The following is a 25,540-nucleotide window of genomic DNA, read 5'->3' on the forward strand; positions in this document are numbered from 1 at the left end:
GACCAATGAGTACAGCCTCAGAATAGAAGAATACCTCTTTAGAATAAAGATGAAGAAGAATTCCCTTTGCCTGACGGTGATGAATCCTTTGAAATGCATTGCCATGGACAACTATGGAGGCCAAGTCATTGGGTGTACTTAAAGCAGAGATTGATAGGTTCTTGATTGGTAAGGGCATCAAAGATTAAAGGTTATATCAGATGGTGAAGGCAGGATTAAGGGGTTGGGAGGGAATCAGCTATGATTGAATAGCAGAGCAGACTTGCTGGATCAAATAGTCTGCTCCTATGTCTTATGGTTTTAAGGTCTAATCTCCACTTCAATTAAAATCCGTGCTCCTTCGTTCAAAAGCAAAATAACTCCATCTTAAACAGCTTCCAACTGTATCTATAATCTCCAACCATATCCTGGCAACATCCTGCTCTGGACTGGGGCCTAATGAATGCACTGTGCAGTTCGAATATATCCTCTCCTATTCTTGCACATTATGACATGAACATTGATGGTACGTAAACCTTCTTGTTGTATTGATATTCATTTATACTTTCTAGGACTTCTATTTCTTTTGCCTTCTTCACCCTCCCTAAGCACAATAACTTGCAATTTTCCAGACTGAGTGCACTTTGTCACTCTTTTGCCCTGCTTACTAATCTTGGGATTTACTCACTTTTGAGGATGTTAGATTCCTTAATATGTCCTTTCTCTATGTGAATGATATCCACATTGATCACTCCAATGTCAATAAGTGACTCATCCTCTGAACACAAATGAGGACCATCCATTTAAAATAAGACTCTTTGCACCTCTGAAATTTGAGCCACAGTTTCCTCTTTAACAACACGCACAAAAAGCTGGAGGAGCCCAGCAAGTCAGGCAGTATCTGTGGAAATGAATAAACAGTCAATGTTTTGGGCCAGCATCCTTCTTCAGGAACAAAAAGGAAAGGGGAAAATGTCAGAATAAAAGAGGAGGGGAGGGGAAGGAGGATAGCTAGAAGGTGATAGGTGAGGCCAGGTGGGTAGGAAAGGTAAAGAGCTGCAGAGGAAAGAATTTGATAGGAGAGGAGAATGGACTATAGGAGAAAAAGGAGGAGGAAGGAACCCAGGGGGAGGTGATAAGTTGGTGAGAAGAGGTAAGAGGCCAGAATGGGAAGTAGAAGTTGAGAGGAGGAGAGTGACATTTTATTTTACCAGAAGGAAAAATCAGGTTGGAGGCTATCCAGATGAAATACAAAATGTTGTTCCTCTGCATGAGAGTGGCCTCATCATGACACAAGTGGAGACCATGGACTGGCATGCCAGAACAGGAATGGGAATCAGAATTAAAACGTTTAGCCAGCAAGAAATTATGCTTTTGGCAAATGGAGTGGAGGTGTTCAATGAAGCAATCCCCCAATTTACAATAGGTCTCACCAACGTAGAGGAGGCCACATTGGGAACACCAGACACAATATACGAACCCAACAGATTCACAGGAGAAGGCCTGCCTCACCTGGAAGGGCTGTTTGGGGCCCTGAATGGAGGTAAGGGAGAAGGTGAATCAGCAGATTTAACATTTAGGCTGCCTGCAGGGACAAGAGCCAGGAGGGAGATTAGTGGGAGGAACGATGGACAAAGGAATCACAGAGAGAAGGATACCTGTGGAAAGCAGAGAGAAGGGTGGAGGCAAAGATAAGTTTGGTGGTAGGATCCCTTTGGAGATGATAGATTCCTTTGGCAGTAGGATCCTCTTTAACACTGTCTACTCTTTCCTTTCTGAACCACCTTTCCCTTTGCATATTTCAAACTTGAAGCAGACTTGATCAGGCTTGTCTTCATTAGCTGAGACACAGAGTTCAAGACTCAGTAAGTTATACTGTAGCTTTGTAATACTCTGATGAGGTTACATCCAGAGTACTGCATTCAGTTCTTATCGAATGAGGAGAAAGTGAAAGGATTTGGAGAGGGTGCAGAATGTTTATCCAGATGCTGCCTGGATTAGAGGGCAAGTGCTGAAAAGAGAGGGTGGGCAAACTAGGGTTTGCTTTCTCTTGTGCGGTGGAAGCTGAAGTTTCTAAAATTATGAGAGCGATAGATGGAGTAGACACCCAATATCATTTTCCCCAGGGTCGATATGTCTAATACTAGAGGTCATGAATTTAATGTGAGGAGAAGTTCAAAGCAGATGCGCGGGAGAGGCTGTTGACATAGAAATCAATAAGCAGCTGTAATGATTTGCCAGTGATGGTGGCGGAGGTTTTAAAAAGGCCCTTAAGTAGGCATATGAAAATACAGAGAATGGAGGAATTCAGACCAGATTCTGCTCCGAGCACTGAGCTGCTGCAGGTGATTGTTCACTGTGTTAGTGCCAGACTCAGTGGCAGGGGAACAGAAGCTGTGACAGGGTTTGTGATCTACAGCCTTAGTCTTTAACTCTGTTTCTCTTAATGCCAATATTTCCTGATCTGCTGTGTGTTTTGGGCACATTCTATTTTTATTCTTGGTTTTCAGCATCAGCAGTTTATTGATTTTTGACTAACTGATGATCAGATTATTATTGCCTGTTTTTAGGTGCTGGATGTATCCAAGTCAAACAGTGTGTATTCAAGTTTACATTTGTGACTGAATTTTCTAAGTAATTCACTGGTTATAAGATTCTCCAGTACAATGAAATAATCTTCATGAATTTGAAACATAGAAATATAGAAACTTAGAAAACCTACAGCACAATACAGGCCCTTCAGCCCACAAAGCTGTGGTGAGCATGTCCTTACCTTACAAATTACCAAGGGTTATCCATGGCCCTCTATTTTTCTAAGCTCCATGTACGTATCCAGGAGTCTCTTAAAAGACCCTTTTGTTTTCGCCTCCAGCACTGTTGCTGCCAGCCCATTCCACGCACTCACCACTCTCTGTGTAAAAAACTTACCCCTGACATGTCCTCTGTACCTACTTCCAAGCACCTTAAAACTGTGCCTCCTCGTGCTAGCCATTTCAGCCCTGGGAAAAACCCTCTAACTATCCACACGATCAATGCCTCTCATCATCACCTCTATCAGGTCACCTCTCATCCTCCATCACTCCAAGGAAAAAAGGCTGAGTTCACTCAACCTATTCTCCGAAGGCATTCTCCCCAATCCAGGCAACATCCTTGTAAATCTCCTCTGCACCCTTTCAATGGTTTCCACATCCTTCCTATGGTGAAGCAACCAGAACTGAGCACAGTAGTCCAAGTGGGGTCTGACCAGGGTCCTATATAGCTGTAACATTACCTCTCGGCCCTTAAACTCGATCCCAGGATTGATGAAGGCCAATGCACTGTATGCTTTCTTAACCACAGAGTCAACCTGCGCTGCTGCTTTAACTGTCCTGTGAACTTGGACCCCAAGATCCCTCTGATCCTCCACATTGCCAAGAGTCTTACCATTAATACTATATTCTGCCATCATATTTGACCTACCAAAATGAACCACTTCATACTTATCTCGGTTGAACTCCATCTGCCACTTCTCAGCCCAGTTTTGTATACTATCAATGTCCCGCTGTAACTTCCGACAGCCCTCCACACTATCCACAACACCCCCAACCTTTGTGAGATCAGCAAATTTACTAACCCATCCCTCCACTTCCTCATCCAGGTCATTTATAAAACTCAGGAAGAGTAAGGGTCCCAGAACAGATCCCTGAGGCACTCCACTGGTCACTGACTATGCAGACTCTGACACACTTTGCCTTCTGTGGGCAAACAGTTCTGGACAAGATTTACAACAGCCTTTCTACACCTTGGTTCTTGTACCCTACCATCCTTTCCCTGTCTCATTGGAATGTACCTATGCAGGACTCCATACAAATATCCCCTGAAGGTTTGCCACATTTCTTCTGTACATTTCCCTGAGAACATCTGTTTCCAATTTATGCTTTCAAGTTCCTGTCTGATAGTCTCATATTTCCCCTTACTCCAATTAAACAATTTCCTAACTTTTCCCCCTCCAATACTATGGTAAAGGAGATAGAATTGTGATCACTATTCCCCAAAATGCTCTCCCACTGAGAGATCCTTTTATGCAGCCATGATACTATCTCTGATCAACAGTGCCCATTTACAAGCTTTCTCTATTTGTGAGCCAACCGCCCTTTCCTCTGTCTCTTGAGTTTGGTTCCTATCCCCCAGCAATCCTAGTTTAAACTTTCCCCAATAGCCTTAGCAAACCTCCCCTCCAGGATATTGATCCCTCTGGGATTCAAATGCAACCCATCCTTTTTGTACAGGTCACGCCTGCCCCCAAAGAGGTCCCAAAGATCCAGAAATCTGAATCTCTGCCCCCTACTCCAATCCTTCAGCCACACATTTATCCTCCCTTATTCTATTTCTATACTCACCATGTGTCACATGCCACAGGCAGTAATCCCGAGATTACTACCTTTGTGATCCTGCTTCTCAACTTCCTTCCTAGCTCCCTGTTGTCTGTTTTCAGGTCCTCCTCCCTTTTCCTACGTATGTCATTGGTACCAATATGTACCACAACGTCTGGCTGTTCTCCTTCCCACTTCAGGATATCTTGGATGTGATCAGAAACATCCTGGACCTGGCACCTGGGAGGCAAACTACCATCCAAGTTTCTTCCCTGCATCCACAGAATTGCCTGTCTGACCCCCTAACTATAGAGTCCCCTATCACTACTGCCATCCTCTTTCTTTCCCTACCCTTCTGATCACGTCCAGACTCTGTGCTGGAGGCGCGGCCACTGTTGCTTCCCCCAGGTAGGCCATACCCCCCCCCCCCCCACAACAGTACTCAAACAGGAGTACTTATTGTTAACAGGGACAGCCACAGGGGTACTCTCTAGCATCTGACTCCTGCCCTTCCCTCTCCTGACTGTTACCCACTTATCTGTCTCCCGAGGCTCTGGTGTGACCACCTGCCTATAACTCCTCTCTATCACCTCCTCACTCTCCCTGACCAGACGAAGGTCATCGAGCTGCATCTCCAGTTCCCTAACATGGTCCCTAAGGAGCAGCAGCTCGACGCACCTGGTGCAAACGTGGCCACCTGGGAGGCCAGGAGTCTCCCGGACATCCCACATCTGACACCAAGCACAGAAAACCAACCTCACGCACATGCCTCCTGTCTGTATTCTACACAGGTAATCTACCTCGCCTCGACCCATTATTGCTTCAGCCCCGTTGAACCAAAACCCTCCTACTCTGTCTCCCTCCACTCTATCTCCTGCTCCTCTGATGCACACTCTATAAAACCGTCTCCTTTTTAACTCTTCTTGCTGTTCTAACTGGCTGATGTCCACATGCTTGCGCAGGTGTGCCTCGATCAAACCACTGAAAAAAAAATCTGCCCGTCATCTCCCTCTGGTCCTCCGTCCTTTACTCCCAAGGTCCACTCTCTTCTATCAGGTTCCTTCTTCTTTAGCCCATTACCTCATCCACTTATCACCTCCCAGCTTCTTGCCTTGCCCTCCCTCCTCCACCCACCCACCTTTCCCCTCAGCTGGTTTCACCAATTTAACATGCCAGATTGTACTCCTCCCTTCCCCCCACCCCACCTTCTTATTCTGGCTTCTTCCCCCTCCCTATCCAGTCTTGATGAAGGGTTCCGCTGGTTTATTCCTCTCCATAGATCCTGCCTGACTTGCTGAGCTCCCCCGGCATTTTGTGTGCATGTGTTGCTCTGGATTTCTTGTGTTTATGATTCTGAGTTATTTCTTTCTTCTCAATGAATATGGTTTTGCAACAAATTGCGGATTTAATTGGCAATGTGCAAACCACAAGCCACAATTCCTGATGGACCCCAAGTCTTTAAAGAGTAAAATCAAGATCATCAAACGCATTAATGAAGCTAAGAGCCACAAACTGAGGGCATCAGCTTATTTCATGATTAATTGTGGTAACCTCTTGCAGCCTTCTCTGGAAAAAAAAACATATGCCCACTCAATATAAATACACAAAACAGCTTGCTATAATCTACTTTCATTGCATCTTTACTTTGTATCATTCCCCTAGACAGTGAGAGAGAATGACTTGAATGTAGTTAACAGAGCCTGGATAATTGGCAAAAATGCCAGGGGGAAGATGCTGAGTCTTTTCTTTTCCACAGCTAGTTATTCTGATCTGTTATGCAATGCCTGAAAGGGTGGAGGAAGCAGATTCATTAATAACTTTCAAAAGGGAATTCAAAAGGGAACGATGGAGGAATATTTACAGAACTATAAAGAATGAGCATGACGGCTGGGGCAAATTCAAAACCTCTGTTAAAGAGCTGGCACAACGGGCTGATTGCCCCCTTCTGGGCAATAGATTCTATGATACAACATGAATTTCAGAATCCCTTGTGCTTTTGAACTTTTACTGTAAATTGTGGTCTTGCAGCTGTGAAGGTCATTTGTTCGAGGGAGATTGATATTTTTATTGCTTCATACTCATAGAGTTATAGAGTTATACAGCAACAAATCAGGCCATTCAGCCTATTGTGTTTATGCATTCACTAATGTCTATCTATACCATTCCCAGCTGCCTGCATTCATTCTGTATATCTCTATGCCCTGCCCATTCAAATACCTGTCCAAATGCCTCTTAAATGTTGTTGCTGTTCTTGTGTCCACACCTCCTCCGGGATCTCATTCCAGATACCAATTGCTCTATGTGTGAAAATTTTACCTCTCAGACCTCCTCACTTGTTGTATCTAGTGATACTGTGATCAAGAGGTTCTTCAGAAGTCAAGAATGAATCCTAAATCTCATAATTATAGCCATTTTATTAGGTGTTCACTTATTCCCATTCCTTATAGTTTTAGAGCTGTTCATTTAAGTTTAGACTTCTCTACTCTGAAACACAGACATTGGATATCTACCCTCTCTATACCTCTTATAATTTCAATTGTATTTCCATATCCCTTATTGTCCTCAAGGGAGTCACTTAATCCCTGCCCCCCTGTACCTGACATACGCTGCCTTCTTTTGCCTGACCAGACCCTTAATATCCTCATCAACAGAGGTTCCCAATGCCAGCCTTGCCCTTCATTCTAACAGGAATGTTCTGGCACTATGCTCTCCTCATCTCATTAATGAAAACTTTCCAGTTGATACATGTTGTTTCTCCTAATCTAAATCTCTCCCAATCAACTTTTCCAAATTCCTACCTAGTATCATAGAAAGTAAACATGAGGAAATCTGCAGATGCTGGAAATTCAAGCAACACATGCTAGTGGAACGCTGCAGGCCAGGCAGCATCTTTAGGGAAAAGCACAGTCGACGTTTTGGGCTAAGACGAAGGGTCACAGAAAGTAACTTTCCCTCAATTTTGGATCTCGAGGATGAGCCCAATTTTTTTTCATAACTATCTTAACTGGTCCCAAACTTCTCCCAATGATGCAGCAACCATTTGCCCATTCTCAGTTTCTAAGAGGAGATCACACATAACCTCTTCAACATATTGTTTCAGAAAATTTTCCTGAACACATTTAACAATTTCTGCACCATCTAATCCATTAGAATTGCCCCTGTGGATGTTATTGAAGTTAGTATCAATGACTGTTACAACCTTATTATAGAACATAGATCATCACAAACACAATATAGGCCCTTCAGTCCACAATGCTGCATCAACGCCATGATCAATCTAACCCTACCATCCCACATGAACCTCTGATTTGTTCATCCTTGTGCCTCTCTAGAAGTATCATAGATACCTCTACCATTACCACTGGCAGTGTATTCCACACACCCGCCACTCCTTGCGTAAAAACCTACCTCTGACATTCCCACCATGTTTTCCTCCAATCACCTTAAAATTATGCCTTCCCATATTGGCCATTTCAACCCTGAGAAATAGTCTCTGGCTGTCCACTCAGGCTATGCCTTTTATCATGCTGTACATCTCTGTCAAATCACCTCTCATCCTCCTTTGCTTTGAAGAGAAACGCCATAACTCACACGATCTGTCCTCATAAGACATGCTCTCCAATCCAGGCAGCATCCTGGGAAATCTCCTCTGCACCATCTCTAAAGCTTCTATGTTCTCCTTATAATGAGGTCATGAGGCAAACAGAACTGAAACAATGTTCCAAGTGTGGTCCAACCAGAGTTTTATAGAGTTGCAACAGCATTCCTCTGCCTATCTGTGATTTCCCTATGTATTTGGTCCTCTAGTTCTTGCTGACTGTTGGAGGGCCTACAGTATAATCCCATCAACTGGATAATGGAATAAATCAGTGTTAGTTGAGTGTGTACGAGCAATGGAACTATAGAATTCTGAGTTCAGCTGACAACAATAGCCAAACAAATTGGGGAGTTGACTGCTGCTCCTGAAATCAACGCACAGATCATTAGAAATGCACTCAATGCAATTAGAGTTTACCATTGTTTGAACACAAGTGCTCTGCTCTGAAGCTAGCATGAACCTCTCAACAAGGAAGGAATTGTCCGCAAGGGATAAATATCTTGGAAAACAGAGGGAAAGGTTTCCAAACGGTCAGAGCAAGCACCATGCTTACTAACAGACTTGTCTCTTCATTTTTCAGCTGTGAACATCACATACCCGCACTTCAGTGGCACTGATGAGTTCAGTTTTACCTCCTTCTTGGCTTATCCAACGATCCAGAATATCAGCTCCTTCTATGAATTCAGACTGAAATTTACTCTTGCTGATCCGGACCTGGCCACTAAGGACAACCTCATCTTCTTTATTGGGCAGAAGGGCCAAGGTGAGAATCATCTAACTGGTCAGCAACTTAATTAAGTCATCAAATTCTTTTTTTTTAATTATTTGTTAGTTAGAATTAGGGAGTGTTGACAGAGACCAATCTGTTACTCTGGGAAGATGGTGAATCTTCTCAAAGCATTGAAACCCCTCTGGTGACCACGTTCCAAGACTGAGAAATAAGGGACTACAGCATATTGATTCAGCTCCAAAGGAGGATTTTGGGTTATGGAGGTAGCTTTTGATATGTTTCCATGTTGCCATGTTGGCAACTAATTTAAATGTGAATTATCTATTCTGTGTAAATGGGATTTGTGGCACAGAGGCAAATTGTTTACTTTAATTAGTCTGTGCTTGTGTTTATACTGTGCTCCCGACTCCTCCACATCCAGTCCTGCACAAGATGTTGCATTTGGAGTATTGTGTTCAGTTTTGGTCACCCTGCTTTCAGAAAGATGTTATTAAACTGGAAAGAGTGCAGAAAGAATTTTTGAAGATGTTGCCAGGACTCAAAGTACAGAATTACGGGGAAAGATTGGACAGGCCAGGACTTTTCACTTTTGAGAAAGGGCCTGAGAGATGATCTTCTCAATAAATTACTCTCAGTGGTCATTTTATTAGGTACACTTGTATACTTAATCATTAATGCAAATATCTAATCAGCTAATTATGCAGCAGCAACTCAATGCATAAAAGCATGCAGACATGGTCAAGAGGTTCAGTTGAAGCAAATAAATTCGGGACTTTTAAGAAATTCTTAGGCATATGGATCATAGATAAATGGAGGGCTATGTAGGGAGGAAGGGTTATATTGATCTTAGAGCAAGTTAAAAGGTCAGCACAACATTGTGGGGCCTGTACTGTGCTGTAATGTTCCATGTTCTACGCTGTTCCTAATGCCAACATCCACATTCTCACTAATATCCAGAATAGTGTTTTTTTTTTACCTGAATTTGTAAGTTAATGGTGTAAACAATGTCTGTATATCACCATATCACTTTAGCTTAAAGGTAAAGAAAGCCGACTTGATGGTGGTCTTAGAAGAGAATTAGATGAATAGTTGAGGGAGAACTACAGGTCAGACAATGGGAAATGGACAGAAGAAACAGGGCTGATTATACATTTACAGGGCTGATTATACATTTCCAAAGAATGAACTCCTGCTGTGTTGGAGGATTAAAGAGTGTGTGAATGGACTAGAATGGGACTTCTCTGCATTCCTGAAGGTAACCTGTAAGATGTTAGAGTACCTATGAGTTCCAGAGAGTCATAGAATTCTTTCAATGGAGGAGGAGGGTACTGGGCTGATTGTGTATATGCCTGCTCTCCACCAGAGGAAGTCAGTAAGTTTAGAATCAAGAAAGCTGGAAATCTAAAATAAAATCTGATAATGGTGGAAATACAGATGTGGCCTGATCTGATTAGTGTTTCCAGTACCTTCCTTCTGTTTATAATTCAGCAAGTCCCATGCCTGGCTCCCTTCTCTGCAATTTTGCTATTATTTCTTCATCAGCACATTCAAGATTCTAACCAAAAAATGCATAAGAGGATTTATTTCATGATGCTTTTTATATTTTCCTCTTTATTTTATACTTGTGACCTCCTGTCTTTGACCCCTCCACCAAAGGGAACAACTTACACACTCTGTCTAGATCCCTCAATGATTTGTATACTTCTGGTCAAAACTTCAGGTCAAGTTGACTGTCGTATGCATAAGTACATGTATTCACAGATGCAACATGAAGCTTATTGCAGCAACATCACAGGCACAGAGCTCCATAAGAGCAGCATTCACAGGAAAAACATAAATTATACACAATTTTAAGAGGAAAACGTTGGATAAGTCACTGGGACTGGACGACATGTACTCCAGGCTTGGGAGGCGAGGGAGGAGATTGCTGAGATTCTGGCGATGATCTCTGCATCATCAATAGGGATGGGAGAGGTTCCAGAGGATTGGAGGGTTGCGAATGTTGTTCCTTTTTTCAAGAAAGGGAGTAGAGATAAACAGGCAATTATAGACCAGTGAGTCTTTAACATCTTTAACACCTTTAACATCTGCCAGACAATGCTGAGGATGTTCTACGAGACTGTGGTGGTCAGTACTATCATGTTTGCTGTTGTGTGCTGGGGCAGCAGGCTGAGGGTAGCAGACACCAACAGAATCAACGTACTCATTCGTAAGGCCAGTGATGTTGTGAGGGTGGAACTGGACTCTCTGATGGTGGTGTCTGAAAAGAGGATGCTGTCCAAGTTGCATGCCATCTTGGACAATGTCTCCCATCCACTCCATAATGTACTGGTTAGGCACAGGAGTACGTTCAGGCGGAGACTCATTCCACTGAGATGTAACACTGAGCGTCATAGGAAGTCATTCCTGCCTGTGGCCATCAAACTTTATAACTCCACCCTCGGAGTGTCAGACACCCTGAGCCAATAAATAGGCTGGTCCTGGACTTATTTCCACTTGGAATAATTTACTTATTATTATTTAATTATTTATGGGTTTATATTGCTATATTTCTACACTATTCTTGGTTGGTGTGACTGTAATGAAACCCAATTTCTCTCGGGATCAATAAAGTATGTCTGTCTGTCTGTCTTACCTCAGTGGTTGGTAAGTTGATGGAGAAGTTCCCGAGAGGCAGGATTTACGAACATCTGGAAAGCAATATTATGATTAGGAATAGTCAGCATGGCTTTGTCAAAGGCAGGTCGTGCCTTACGAGCCTGATTGAATTTTTTGAGGATGTGACTAAACACATCGATGAAGATAGAGTAGTAGATGTAGTGTATATGGATTTCAGCAAGGCACTTGACAAGGTGCCCCATGCAAGGGTTATTGAGAAAGTAAGGAGGCATGGGATCCAAGAGGACATTGCTTTGTGGATTCAGAACTGGCTTGCCCACAGAAGGCAAAGAGTGGTTGTAGATGGATCATATTCTGCATGGTGTGCCTCAGGGATCTGTTCTGGGACCCTTAATCTTCGTGATTTTTATAAATGACCTGGATGAGGAAGTGGAGGGATGTGTTAGTAAATTTCCTGATGATACTAAGTTTGGGGGTGTTGTGGATAGTGTGGAGGGCTGTCAGAGGTTACAGCGGGACATTGATAGGATGGAAAACTGAGCTGAGAAGTGGCAGATGGAGTTCAACCCAGATAAGTTTGAAGTGCAAACACGAGGAAATCTGCAGATGCTGGAAATTCAAACAACAACACAAACAAAATGCTGGTGGAACACAGCAGGCCAGGCAGCATCATGGTGCATTGACCTTCATCAATCCTGGGATCAACTTTAAGGGCTGAGAGGTAATGTAGCAGCTATATCGGACCCTGGTCAGACCCCACTCGGAGTCCTGTGCTCAGTTCTGGTCACCTCACTATCAGAAGGATGTGGAAACCATAGAAAGGTTGCAGAGGAGATTTACAAGGATGTTGTCTGGATTGGGGAGCATGCCTTATGAGAATAGGTTGAGTGAACTTGGCCCTTCTTCCTTGGAGCAATGGAAGATGAGACGTGACCTGATAGAGGTGAAAAGATGATGAGAGGGATTGATCGTGTGGATAGTCAGAGGCTTTTTCCCACAACTGGAATGGCTAGCACAAGAGGGCATAGTTTTAAGGTGCTTGGAAGTAGGTACAAAGGAGATGTCAGGGGTAAGTTTTTACACAGAGAGTGGTGAGTGCGTGGAATGGGCTGCCACTGTGTGGTGGTGGTGGCGGATACAATAGAGTTTTTTAAAAATAATGGAGCTCAGAAAATTCGAGAGCTCTTGGTAACCCTAGGTAATTTCTAAGGTAAGGACATATTCGGCACAGCTTTGTGGGCCGAATGCCTGTATTGTGCTGTAGGTTTTCTATGTTTCTAAGGAACATTAGAATTAAAACAAAGTCCATTTTAATGCAAACTGAACAAAGTGGTGTACAATCTCCTTAAAGATTGCTTCTCCTTTTTTATAGCTAACCTAAACCTTATTATGCTGTGATCCCCATCTCTTTAATGTTTGCCTGCCAAATCTCAGTACACTTGTCTCACTTCATTTCATTCCCTAGATGCAGAAAGCACAATACCCCCTTCCTTGTTGGACCCGAAACATACTGTTCTAGAAAATAAACCTGGATGCTTTTGAGAAACGTCTTATCTTCACTTTGCTTTTCACCTGGGACATTTGGACGGGCTCTTGTTTAAAGTTGGAAACCAAATCACATTTTGCCCTCACAAAAGATGCCTGATGGCACTATCTTGAAGATGATCAGTTTTATTTCTGATGAGAGTTGTAATGCTACTGTTTCTGATAAATGTGAATAATCACGAATTGACACACATCTTTCAATGATTTAAGTTTGTTATTTCTGAGCAATGTTTGGCAAACACCAGAAATGTCTCTACAGGTGAGTGGAGGAACATTAAGGGGTGATGTTAGAGGTCGGATTTTTACACAGGGAGAGATGTGTGCCTGGAACACACAGCCAGAGATGGTGATGGAGGCTGATATAAAAGAAGCATTTCTAGAGACTTAGATAGGCACATAGATGGAAGAAAAGTGGAAGCTTATGGGCTGCGTAGGAGGGAAGGGTTAGATTGAGCATACAGTAGGGTTAATATAGGTGGGACAATATCTAAGACGAAAGGCCCATACTCTACTGTACAGTTCTATGTCCTAAAAGAAAAATTCTGCTGCTTCTGAAAATTTAACATTAAAGTGAGAGAATGCTGCAAGTACTCAGAAGGTCAGGCAACATCTGTGAAGAGAAGAACAGAGTTAATGCTTGAGGCAGCTGAGCTTCCATTGGAACTGGGAATGCAAAAGGTGTCATGGATTCTCACATCTCCTCAAACCGATCCTTTACTGACAGTTGAAGGAAGGTCACTGAGGTCCTGGCAGGCATAGGAAACGCTTCAAAAGTGACATCAAAATCAGCCTGAAGAAATTCACCATTACATCTAAAAACTGAGAAGGCATTGCACTCAATAGATACACTTGGAGGTAATCTGTTCAAGAGGGAGGTGAGCAACATGATAATGAGCTCCACTGTGCCATGGAAAACAAGTGGCAGCTGTGAAAGGAGAGAGTGAACAACCAAGTGACCCGACCATGAACCACCGCCACCACATATTCCGACCCACACTGAGCAGAATGTGAGGATCCCAGATCAGCCTCTACAGCCATCCGGGGACAACCCCTTCGGAGAATATCAGACTCGGCTTGAGTGATTGCACTACTACTACACTTTCAGAATGTACCGAGGCAGTGAAAGGAGAGGGAAAGAAAGCACAAGAGGAGAGGTATATAAAAATGTTGAAGGCCCCTTCCATGCACTCACCACTCTCTTGCATAAAAAACTTACCCCTGACATCTCCTCTTTACCTACCCCCGCCCCCCTCCAGCACCTTAAACCTGTGTCCTCTTGTGGCAACCATTTCAGCCCTGGGAAAGAGCCTCTGACTATCCACATGATCAATGCCTCTCATCATCTTATACACCTCTGAACTTATGAACTGAGCCCTGAAATCCAATTTCATTCCTGCCTTGGGCCTGTGGTCAAAATATTGTTGATTCTGGGTGATTCAGGTGTACAGGTATGCTCGAGAATATACACTGACATATGTGTCATTTCATATGACTGTGTGTGTGTGTGTGCGTGTGTGCGTGTGTGCGTGCGTGCGTGCGTGCGTGTGTGTGTGTGTGTGGAGAGACCATGTCTATGTATGGCAAAATATTTGTATGTGTCTGTGTGTGAGCGAGAAGGTGTTGGGGTAATTTTTTGTCAGAGACATTGTGGGGATATATGTGTGTGAGAGAGTGTGTATGCCTGTGTGAGTGTGTGTGACAGAAAGTGTATTTTCTTTCTTTATCAATCTTTTTATTAATTAAAAAAAGTACATATATATAAACAAGAGGAGAATTATCTCAAATATCTATATCGATAACAATTCATATAAAAAGTGAAATAAACATTATCAAGATCATCCATAGTATTAATATAATAGTATATAATAAAAAATAAGATAATCGATTCTCCTCTTATCATTCCATGAAAAGAAGAAAAAGGTAACGAAACTTATAATTTTTATATACATAAAAACCCCACTAAGCAAAAAAAAATCAAAAAATAAGAAAAAGAGTTAAAAAAAGGAACTGGGCAGCTCATACTAAGAGCAAGCAAGTAAAAAGAGAAACTTTCTGATCAAATCCAGCATTTTGAGAAAGTAACTGGAAGAGCAATAAATCAAACCATATGAAAATATTGAATAAAAGGTCGCCAAGTTTCTTCAAATTTAAAGGATGTATCAAATGTCCGACTTCTTATTTTCTCTAAACTTAGACGGGACATAATGGAAGTAATCCAATAAAAAACAGTAGATGGATTAGAGTCCTTCCATTTAAGCAAAATGGCTCTCCTAGCCAATAAAGCTGTAGAAGCTATCATCCGTTGAGCAGAAACAGGAATATATCCTGCTTCTGATGGAGTGATCCCAAAAATTGCTATAAGTAAATTCGGTTGTAGGTCCAAATTCAAAACTTTTAATAAAGTTTTAAAGACATCTTTCCAAAAATTATCTATCTTGTGACAAGACCAAAACTTATGTGTTAAAGTAGCCACCTCAAGTATTTTCATGAGAGAGAGAGAGAGTGGATGTGTGCCCATGAGAAATAGAGTGTATGCGTGTGTGTCTGTGTGTGTGTGTGTGTGTGTGTGTGTGTGTGTGTGTGTGTGTAAGAGAGTATACCTCTGTGTGAGTGAGTGTGTATAGGAGGGAGTTTGTGCATGTGGGTGCATGTGTGAGAGAGAGGGGGAATTAATGTATGCCCATGTGAAAGAGAGAGAGAGAGACAATGAGAGTGTTTATGTGTGTGTGTATGTGTGTATGGATAAGACTGGGGGGGGGGGAGCAATATTCTGTGTACATGTATGTGGGTGGGTTTGCCTAAGTCACTCTCTTATACTTGTCAACATGACCCAAAAACATCACGTCAACAGTAGATGCTGGAAGATCAGTGCTGAATCTCTCAAGGACCCAACAACAGCAGCTTCTCTCAGACAGTGATTCACTGACAACCTGTCAACTCCCAGAATGCAGGAGTTCTCAGTGCACTTGGTACTCTGCCGTAATTGGGACTTGAGAGGTGACCCTTGACTTCTATAAGATAAACCAGATGTGAAGACAAGGAGATCAAGTAGATAATCAACCATAAAGATAATAAGTTCCTAAATTGGAAGTTCAGCCCTTATTCCGGAGAAAAGAAACGGCTCTACAAGCAGCTGAACAGAAAATCTCATGTGTCTACATTGGATAGATGTCCAATGGATATAACAGAAAATATTAGAGATTCTAGAATCATAACTACCTTCACACAGGAGACAAGTCTGATTGTGGTAACCACAGAGGAATCCTCATCTTGTGTGTCACAGTGAAAATCATTGCCAGGGTCATCCCAACACACTTCCTCCCTGTGACAGAACTGTTCTGGGAACTACAGTGCGGTTTCCATCCACTTAGAGACACAATGGACATGATCTTCATTGTACAGTAACTCCAATATAAATAAAAGCAAATCATCGGATAAACCCAGTGGGACAGGTCGCATCAGTGGGAGGAGAAGCAATATTCAAAGTATATTTATTCTCAAAGTACATGTATGTCACCGTATACAACCTTGAGATTAGTTTTCTTGCAGGCATTTACAGGAAAATAAAGAAATATAATAGAATTTATGAAAAACTATGAATAGCAAAGACTGACAAGCAACCAATGTGAAAAAAGAAGACAAAACATGCAGATCATTTTTTTAAAAGGGTTCATAAATAATGGTGAGTTGCAGAGTCTTTGAAAGTGGTGGACTCACTTCAACAGTGAAGTAGTTCATGCTGATTCAGGAGTTCTGTTGTCAGACTAGGAAGGCAAGAAAAGAAGCTTGTTTGAACTGCAGGGTGGGTGGGTGAGGGAGAGGAGGCTGTGTCTCAGAGGGTAAAACTGGAGTGACCAGGGAGTTAAGGTAGATTTCATCTTCCTAACCCCTACATATACTTCTTTTGCTTTTTTGACTAAATGTGCAGTATCTCTTGCCATCAAAGATTCACAAGCCTTACTATCTTTAATTTCCATCCTCAGGCAAAAATTTTGATCTTAAACCCTAAACAACTGGACTGCTAAATGTCAGAGTTGCTCTGCAGCAACATGTAAGGCGTGACACAAACCAATGAGTCTCGAGACAAACCAGTCTCTGTGAAGACTGGTATCACACAAGACAGCATCACTGACCATCATTTTTCACCGTTTTCCACCCGACAGTGTTTCACCTCACATCCATCAAACTTATTACACTCATCTTCAAAATGAAGAGGGGATCTGCTTAACTTATAGCAATCCTCCAAAGCCAACTTCACACCTGGCGCTCAGCTCTGCAACCTCCAATTACGCTTGAGTGTCCTGCGTGCTTTTCAGATTTCCACCACCTGCAGATTTGGATTTCCAATTGAGATGGAGGAGACTGCAGACGCAAGAACCGGGAGCAAAATTCAAAAGAAGAAGAACTCAACGGGTCGAGCACCATCTAATACAACATAGAACAGTGAAGCACAGGAACAAGCCCTTCGGTCCCAATGCTCTGCTGAAATATTGTATTAGTAATCAAACACCCATCTAAAATAATCCCTTCTGCCTGCAAAATGTCCCCACCCTTACACTTCCTTTGCATCTGTGTACCTGTCTAAGAGCCTCTTGAATGGCCCTATCAAATCTTTCACCACTACCACCAGCCCAGGCAGCTACCAGACTCTGTGTAGAAAAACTTGTCCCATACATTTCCTTTGAACTTGTGCCCACTCTTCCATCTTCAATGTTTGTCTTCTAGCAGTAGGCATTTCAACCCTGGGAGAAAGGTACTACCTGTCTACTCTATCTGTGCCTCTCATAATTTTATAAACCTCTATCAGATCTCTCCTCAGCCACCACCACTCCTGAAAAAACAGCCCAAGTTTGTCTAACCTCTCCTATCGCACATGCCCTCTAATCCAGGCGGCATGCTGGTTAACCTCTTTCAGTGGATGTGTGGAATACACTATCAGGGATGGTGTTAGAGGCAGATACACTAGGGACATCTTGGAGACGTAGATAGACAAATGAATGAAAGAAAAATGAAGGGCTATGCAGGGGGGAAATGTAAGATCAATCTTGGAGTAGGTTAAAAGGCCAGCTCAATATTGTGGGCTAAAGGACCTGTACTGTGCTGTACTTTCTATGTTCCATGTTCTGTGCACCCCCTTCAAAGCCTGTTGGAGGAAAGAAATTTTCAATGTTTTGCAATGAAATCCTGCATCAGGACAAGTAGATTTGATCCCTGTTCTGCGGACATTGGTGTGGTTTCCACGGCCAGCATTTAGTTGCCATGGGATGGTGCTGCAGAGAACACCTCATGAACTTGTGTGATTTGATTCATTTGTGTACTTTCCCCAAGGACTCAGTACAATTAAAAGTGATCCAATCTGCCTAAAGATTCCCTGGAGTCTTTTTCTTGATCTGTTGTCTTTAATGGATGTCAGAGCTTAGGTTGTGTTTGATGTGAATCCCAGCTTGGGCCATATTTAACATACATCTCTGCATGGTTCCTGTTAAATGGCTATCCCAGTATGGATTGTGCTATTGTGCACCTCAGCATGGGTCGTATTTGATGTGTTTCACTGTATGGGTCGAGTTTAGCATGCACCTCTGCATGGTTCCTCTAAAATAGATATCCCACTATGGATCGCGTTATTGTACCCCTCAGCATGGGGTGTGTTTAGTCTGAATCCCTGCAGGGATCATATTTAATGTGCATCTCTGCCGAGCTCACATTTAATGTGTATCCCCACTTGTGTTTGTGGTTAATGCATGGTTGGTGTTTAATGAATCACATTCAACGGGCATCCCTGCATGATTACATTCAGTGAGTTTTACAACATAAGTGTGTGCTCATGGTATAGTCTCACATGGGTCGTGTTTTCTGCCATGTCTCTTCATCTCCAGAGTTGATTATTCCAGTTTTGTCAGAAAGACCCTCCTACATTCCACCCTCGTTTAGTTGAATTCTTCCAAGTCTCGCTCTCATCTCCATGCCTAATGCCTATTTTGGACAACGTTGAAATGGTCAACCTTGTTTTTAGATTCCACCATAGCCTTGTCGCTTTCTAGCTGCACAGTCTTCCACAGCCAGCGGCATATTTCCCCAGGAATGGGATCCCTCTACTCCATCAGAGCCAGTGACTTCTTCTGCCAAAGCCACTAGCTCTAGAATCCCATTGGAATAGTAATCAATGTGACATTTGCTATTATGGCACCAGCTATAAGATCAGGGTTCAATTCCTGCCACTGTCTGTAAGGAGCTTGTATGTTCTCCCTGTGACCAGGTGGGTTTCCTCCAGTTGCTCTGGTTTCCTCCCATGCTCAAAAGAAGTACATTTAGGGTTAGTGAGTTGTGGGCATACTATGTTGGCACCAGAAACATGGCGACACTTTCCGGCTGCCTAGTACAATCCTCGCTGATTAGTTTTGACGCAAATGACACATTTTGTTGTATGTTTCAATGAACACATGACAAATAAAGCTAATCTTTAGAAACCATTTAAACCTCTCCATCCTTCTGGAACATCTAACAGAGAACATTACGTGTAGTAAGAGCCCTTTGGCCCTCGATGTTGTCCTGACCTATTGTATGTAAACTTATTCCATGATCAAGCTAACAATTTCCTTTTGCACAGCCCATATCCTTCCATTTTCTTTCATGTATGTGCTTAAAAGTCCTTTAAATGTCCCCTTCATATCAGCGTCTATCATCCCACCCCCACCAGTGCATTCCAGGAACCTTACACTCTCTGCACAAAAACTTACCTCTGACATCCCCCAAAAATTTCCTCCATTTACCTTAAAAGGATTCCATCTGGAATTTACCATTGCTGCCTTGAGAAAAAAGGCATTGATGATTCTGTTTTCTTTTTGCTTGAATTTCCCCTTGAATCTATCTCTTTCTCTAACCTTTTGGTCACCATCCCTATAGTATGTAAAGCAGCTCAGTATGAAATGTTGCCTGAAATTTAGCTTGTGAAAGATTTGTAAGTGGTACAGTCAAATAATAAGTATAGATTATCATGGCTGTACCTGCTCCCAACAGATAACTTCTTCATCGCAGACCCAACCCTATAAATCCAAGTGCAATCTGATCTGAATTCCAGTGTCATATGCAATACTCTTAATGACTGACTGATCAATCCACAAGCCCTGTGCATTCAGCCTTCCACAGGGTACTGGGGGAAATGCTGGGCTCTGCAGAGCACTTCCCATGAACAAAAGGGCAATTGAACATCACAAATTAATAATCCTGCAGATCATCCTTCAACTTAATCCTGCAGGTTATCTCTTGTTTCTTCCTTCAATGCAGAAATGTTTTAATCAAGGTTCAAAGTTCAAATTAATTTTTTATCAAAGTACATGTATGTCACCATACATACTACCTTGAGATTCATTTTCTTGCAGATATTCATAGGATCAATGAAAAACTACACACAAATTGGAAACAATCTGAATCAGATTTAATATCACTGACATATATGTATATATGTGTGTGTGTGTGTGTATATAAATAGTTAAATTAAAATAAGTAATGCAAAATAACAGAAATAAAAAAAATAGTGAGATAGTGTTCATAGATTCAATATCCATTTAGAAATCGGATGACAGAAGGGAAGAAGGTGTTCCTGAATCACTGAGTCACAAAGATCGACAATATGCAAAAAAGGACAACCTGTACAAAATAAATACATAGATAGATAGATAGATAGATAGATAGACAGACAATTAATACTGACGACATAAGTTGTAAAGTCCTTGAAAGTGAGTCAATCACTCAGGGTGTGGAATCAGTTCAATGCTGAGGTGAGTGAAGTTATCCACACTAGTTCCTGAATCTAGTGATGTGGGACCTAAGGCTCTTTAACCTCCTTCTCAAACATAGTAGCCAGATCTTCCCCAATTTACAGAGATCACCATCTTCATTTTTGAAAGGCTTATTTAATCTTAAGTATTTGGATTTTGTTCTGCAAGGGTCTATAAGATTACCTCTTTTCCGAACCCTGTGCTGAATATAAACAAGTATCCAGGCTTCCTGTCCGTGGTAGCTGCTACAGAGCTGGCCATCCGTCTTTGTGCACCTGAAGACCCACTTGTATTGTTCACCTGCATCTATTCTTTTTCTTGAATTTGGTCCACTGTTAATGTTTACACACAGAGCAAACATTAACAGTGGACCAAACTCCAGAAAACACAGAGGCACACAACTGATACTGGCAGTGCTCTGGAAGAATAAACTAAAGAGAGATATTGATTTAGGAATTACTTTGTGGCTGGAGTACAAGCTTTGTGAAGGGTTCTGATGCCACCTACTGGATTTTTGTATGTTGCAGACACAGAAGACAAGAAGTAAATTCAGAAAATGATCAACAACACAAGAGATTCTGAAGATGCTGGAAATCCAGAGTAACACACACAAAATGCTGGAGGAACTTAGCATGTCAGGCAAGAAATCAACTGTCAAAACTTTGGGCCGAGACTCTGATGAAGAGTCCCAGCCCAAAACATTGGCTGTTCATTCTTCTCCATAGATGCAGTCTGACCTGTTGAGTTCCGCCAGTATTTTATTTGGAAATTATCAGATTCCCAGAAACTCCAGAATCTGCTCCATTCTTAAGGCTTCAGTGCTTCACCATGGCAGCACAGGAAAAATGGAGGTGCAGTCCTCTTGGCTGAGATGTTAACCTGACACCCGGAAGTATAAAAGACCCTGTGGCACTGCTTGAAGTGCAGGACATCTTGCCTCAGTGTACCAGCCAAAACCTGGACCCCAACACAACATATGACCACTGTTGTATTTTTGCTCTGGGGACCTTGCTGGACACAGATAACTACCATAGTTCTAGTGTTAAAATTCTGGTGTTGAAGGGTCACGGCCCAAAACATCCTCTGTCATTCCTCTCCAAATGCTGCCTGACCTGCTGAGTTCCTCCATTGTTTTAAGCATGTTGCTCTGGGTTTCCAGCGTCTGCAGAATCTCTTGTTTTTAAGCTTATTGAGTCTAAAGCTCTATGGCCATTGTGAAATATTGAGAATCTCTTTACAATCTTATTTTTTTAACCTTCTGCTGAGATCAGAAATGCAGAATCAGAATCAGGATCCTATGGATTGTGCAGAGGGGAGAGTTTAAAAGAAGCGAAGGGGAAAATCAGCACAAATTGTGCACCACGATTCCTGAGGAGATATTGGATTGCACAGAGGGAAAAAGAAATTAAGAGAAGCAAGCGGGGCAGTCAGCAGATTGAACAGCTTACCATCAAGAGAAGGAAAGGGAATAGGCAGCTAGTGCAGAGTACCCCTACGGCAATTCCCTTCAACAACAGGTGTACCACTTAAAAGACTGTTAGGGAGGATAGCCGAGCAGAGGAAAGCCATAGTGGTCAGGTCTCTGATACTGAGACTGGCTCTGTGGCTCAGAAGGAATTGGTAAAGAAGTGGTGAGTTGTAGTGACGGGGAACAGAAAGGAGGTTCTGTGGACGAGAATGAGATTCCTGGATAAAACATAAAAATCCAGGTAGATGGTGCAAGAGGGAAGGTTTCAGATTTTTGTAGAATTGGGCTCTCTTCCAGGGAAGGTAGGACCTGTAGAAGGGGCATGGTTTGCACCTGGTCTGGAGGAGAACTAATAACCCAGTGTGAAGGTTTGCTAGTGCAGCAGGGGAATAGGAACCAGTGTGCCAGAATAGGTAGTGGAGTGGTTGTGGAGAAAGATGTTATTAAGCCTACCTACAAATTCAGGATTCAAAAGCATGGTGGGACTAATGTTTGAGCTGCGTATATTTCAATGTAAGAGGAATATTGTAGGAAAGGTGGATGAGCTTAGGGCATGGATCAGCACGTGGAATTATGGCATTGTAACCATAGTCAGACCGGACCAACAGCACAATGTTCAGAGTTCCTTTGTTTCAAATGAGGTAGCACAGGAGGGATTAAAGAGGGGAGGGGTAGCATTATAAGTTAGGGAAAATGTTACAGCAGTGCTCAGACATGACACACTGGAGAGCTCATCTAGTAAGGCTTTATGGGTAGAACTGCAAAATAAGAAAGATACAACCACTTTAATAGGATTGCATTATAGACTACCCAGCAGTCTGTGGGATTTAGAGGAACAAACGTATAGAGATCGCTGTGACCAGAATCCTTGACGAGGATGTTTTGGACCCAGATGTTGGCATATCTGTGGCTAAGCTCGAGACAGGGAATAAAATTGGATCAAGAACTGAGCACAAAACAAAATGCTAACGAATATCTCTGGTTGATCTTAAAATTGAGCGCTGAGGCTTCGTTCTGGTGCTCATGAAATACTCAATTCTTAGTGTCCAAAGCATGATTGCCAATTAGCAGAATGGTCCTGAATTGTTAAAGCACCAGCAATCCATATTCCGAAGAGTTAGAGCATCTGAAACCCGGAAGCTGGCACAGCTGGGTGCGTGTCGTAACAGGATCCCCTGCCCTATGTATGACACCTTATGGCCCTGGCTGCTCGGACAGATGATGATGGTAGTCATGGATGAGAGCCGGATCCAAGATGTCCCTGTCAGGAACCCAGCACCATTCCTTGGGTCTAAATCCTTCCCAGTCCATGAGAAACTGCCGAACACCCCAAGCAGTTCGTGAATCCAAAATTCTTCTCATGTTGAAGACCTGCTCCCCATTGACAAACCTGGGCAGTGCTGGGACTGATGGTGGTGGGGCTAAAGGGCTTCTGTTCACAGGTTCTAATTTGGGAATGTGGAAAGTGGGATTGATCTTGAGGGTCTTGGGGAGTTGCAAGCTGTAAGCCACCGTGTTTACTTTCCTGAGAATCTTGAAGGGTCCAATGAATTTGGTCACCAATTTCCTAGACTCCACCTGGAGAGGCAAATCCTGAGTCGACAACCAAACCTGCTGGCCAGGCTGAAAAACTGGTCCCTGTTTTCTCTTGTGGTTAGCCTTTACTTCAGCCTTCTGGGTAGAAGCTAACAAAATCTCCCTTGCCCTACTCCATTTCTCCTTGCAGCAATCTGGGCCACATGAACTCCTACCTCGGCCTCACGCTCAGGGAAGAGTAGTGAAGAATACCCAAATTGGCATTTGGAATGCCAAATGGTTGCAACACTCATCCAGTCTTTCAGAGGCCAGACATCTTAGGGTTTGTTGCAAATCTAGGTTCACCCATTCAATCTGGCCATTGGGCTGCGAGTGCAACTCAGAGGAAAGACTCGCTATTCCCCTATTCAGCTTATAGAATGCCCTCCAAAAGATGCAAATCAAGGACCGTGATCGACACAATATCAACAGGAAAACTGTGGCTCCTGAATACCTGGTGTAGGACAAGTTTGGCTGTCTTCACTGCAGATGGTAGTCTGTCTAAGGCAATGAATTTGCAGGTCTTCAAAAAATGATCCACAGTTACCATGATAACAGTCTTCCTCTTGGAAGGAGGAAAGCCCATGACAAGTCCATGGAGACGTGACCCCATGTATGTCCGGTACAGGTATGTCCAATGGAGCTCTTGAGGTTGGGTGTGGGGCTCCTTGTTGTGGGCATACACCTTGCAGGCATATTGACAGACCTCCCTCACCATCCTTGGCCATCAGTATCTTCTCTTAATGAGCTCAAGGGTCTGGCAATCCTTGGGTAAGCAGTTATTCTCGATGCATGTCCTCATTGAAGAACCTGAGACTGGAAGGAACTAGGAATGAATAGCTGACCCAGAGGGCTGTTCTGAGGAACCTCCCCTTGCGCTTGGGCTTTGGGAACAAGTGTGTCAATGCCCCAATGAATTGCTGCTATCACTTTTGCTTGAGGCAAAATGGTGGTGGGCTGCTTTCTCACTCAGGTTCATCGACAATAGGTCAAGACTTAGCTTGCCTGGAATTTGGTCTCTTGGCCTCCTGACTACAAGCCAGGATCTTATGGCCTGTCCATAAGATGAAAGGAATTTTGACCCCCTCAAGCCAGTGACGCCATTGCTCCAGAGCTAACTTGACCCTGAACAGCTCTCTATTTCCAGTGACATAGTTCACTTCTGCTGGAGATCACCACCTGGAAAAGAACACACATGGGTGCAGTTTATTGTCCAAAGGTGTCCGCTGAGACAGCACTGCACCAACTCTGACATCCGAGGCACCCATCTCCACAATGAAGGGAAGGTGCAACCAAAATGGGGGCTGCCGTGAACCGCTGTTTGAGCTCTGCGAAAGCAGCCTGCACTTAGCAAGTCCAAACAAAAGAGCTGTGGATCTCTTGGTTAGTGGTGTCAGCAGAGCTGCTACTGAGCTAAAGTTTCTGATGAACTTTCGGTGGAAGTTGGCAAATCCCAGGAATCATTGGACTTGTTTTCCACTGGATGTTTGTGGCTAATCTCTGACTGTCTGTGTCTTACCAGGATCCATCTTGAGATTGCCATGAGAGTTGATGAAACCCAAAATGAAATGGTGGTTATGCAAATTCAAGAAGCCTCTTTAAGATATCTCTGATGTGAGCGACATGCTCCTCCATGGACTTCAAGAAAATCAGGATGTTTTCCAGGTAGACAAAGATGTACTTATGGAGAGTGTCCTGGAGCACGTCATTTATAAAGGCCAGGAAAACTGCTGGCATGTTCACAAAGCCAAATGGCATGACCAGGTATTCATAGTGTCCTGTCAGTGTGTTGAATGCAGTCTTCCACACATCACCCTCCGTTACGCGAACCAGATTGTATGCACACCACATCTAGCTTTGAGAATACTCTTGCCCCTTGGAGAATCTTGAAGGCAG

General features: G+C 43.0%; 1 protein-coding gene across 1 annotated transcript in view; it reads left to right on the forward strand.

Moving 5' to 3' along the window:
* eys (eyes shut homolog) overlaps positions 1-25,540 on the forward strand; it is a 1,854,977-nt gene that overhangs the window by 1,764,551 nt on the left and 64,886 nt on the right. The window contains exon 43 of the mRNA XM_073056513.1: positions 8,510-8,692. Within this exon, the coding sequence (XP_072912614.1) occupies positions 8,510-8,692 (183 nt within the window). The remainder of the gene's footprint in view (positions 1-8,509; positions 8,693-25,540) is intronic.

This window comes from Hemitrygon akajei, chromosome 9, assembly GCF_048418815.1.
Source record: "Hemitrygon akajei chromosome 9, sHemAka1.3, whole genome shotgun sequence".
Taxonomy (NCBI): Eukaryota; Metazoa; Chordata; class Chondrichthyes; order Myliobatiformes; family Dasyatidae; genus Hemitrygon; species Hemitrygon akajei.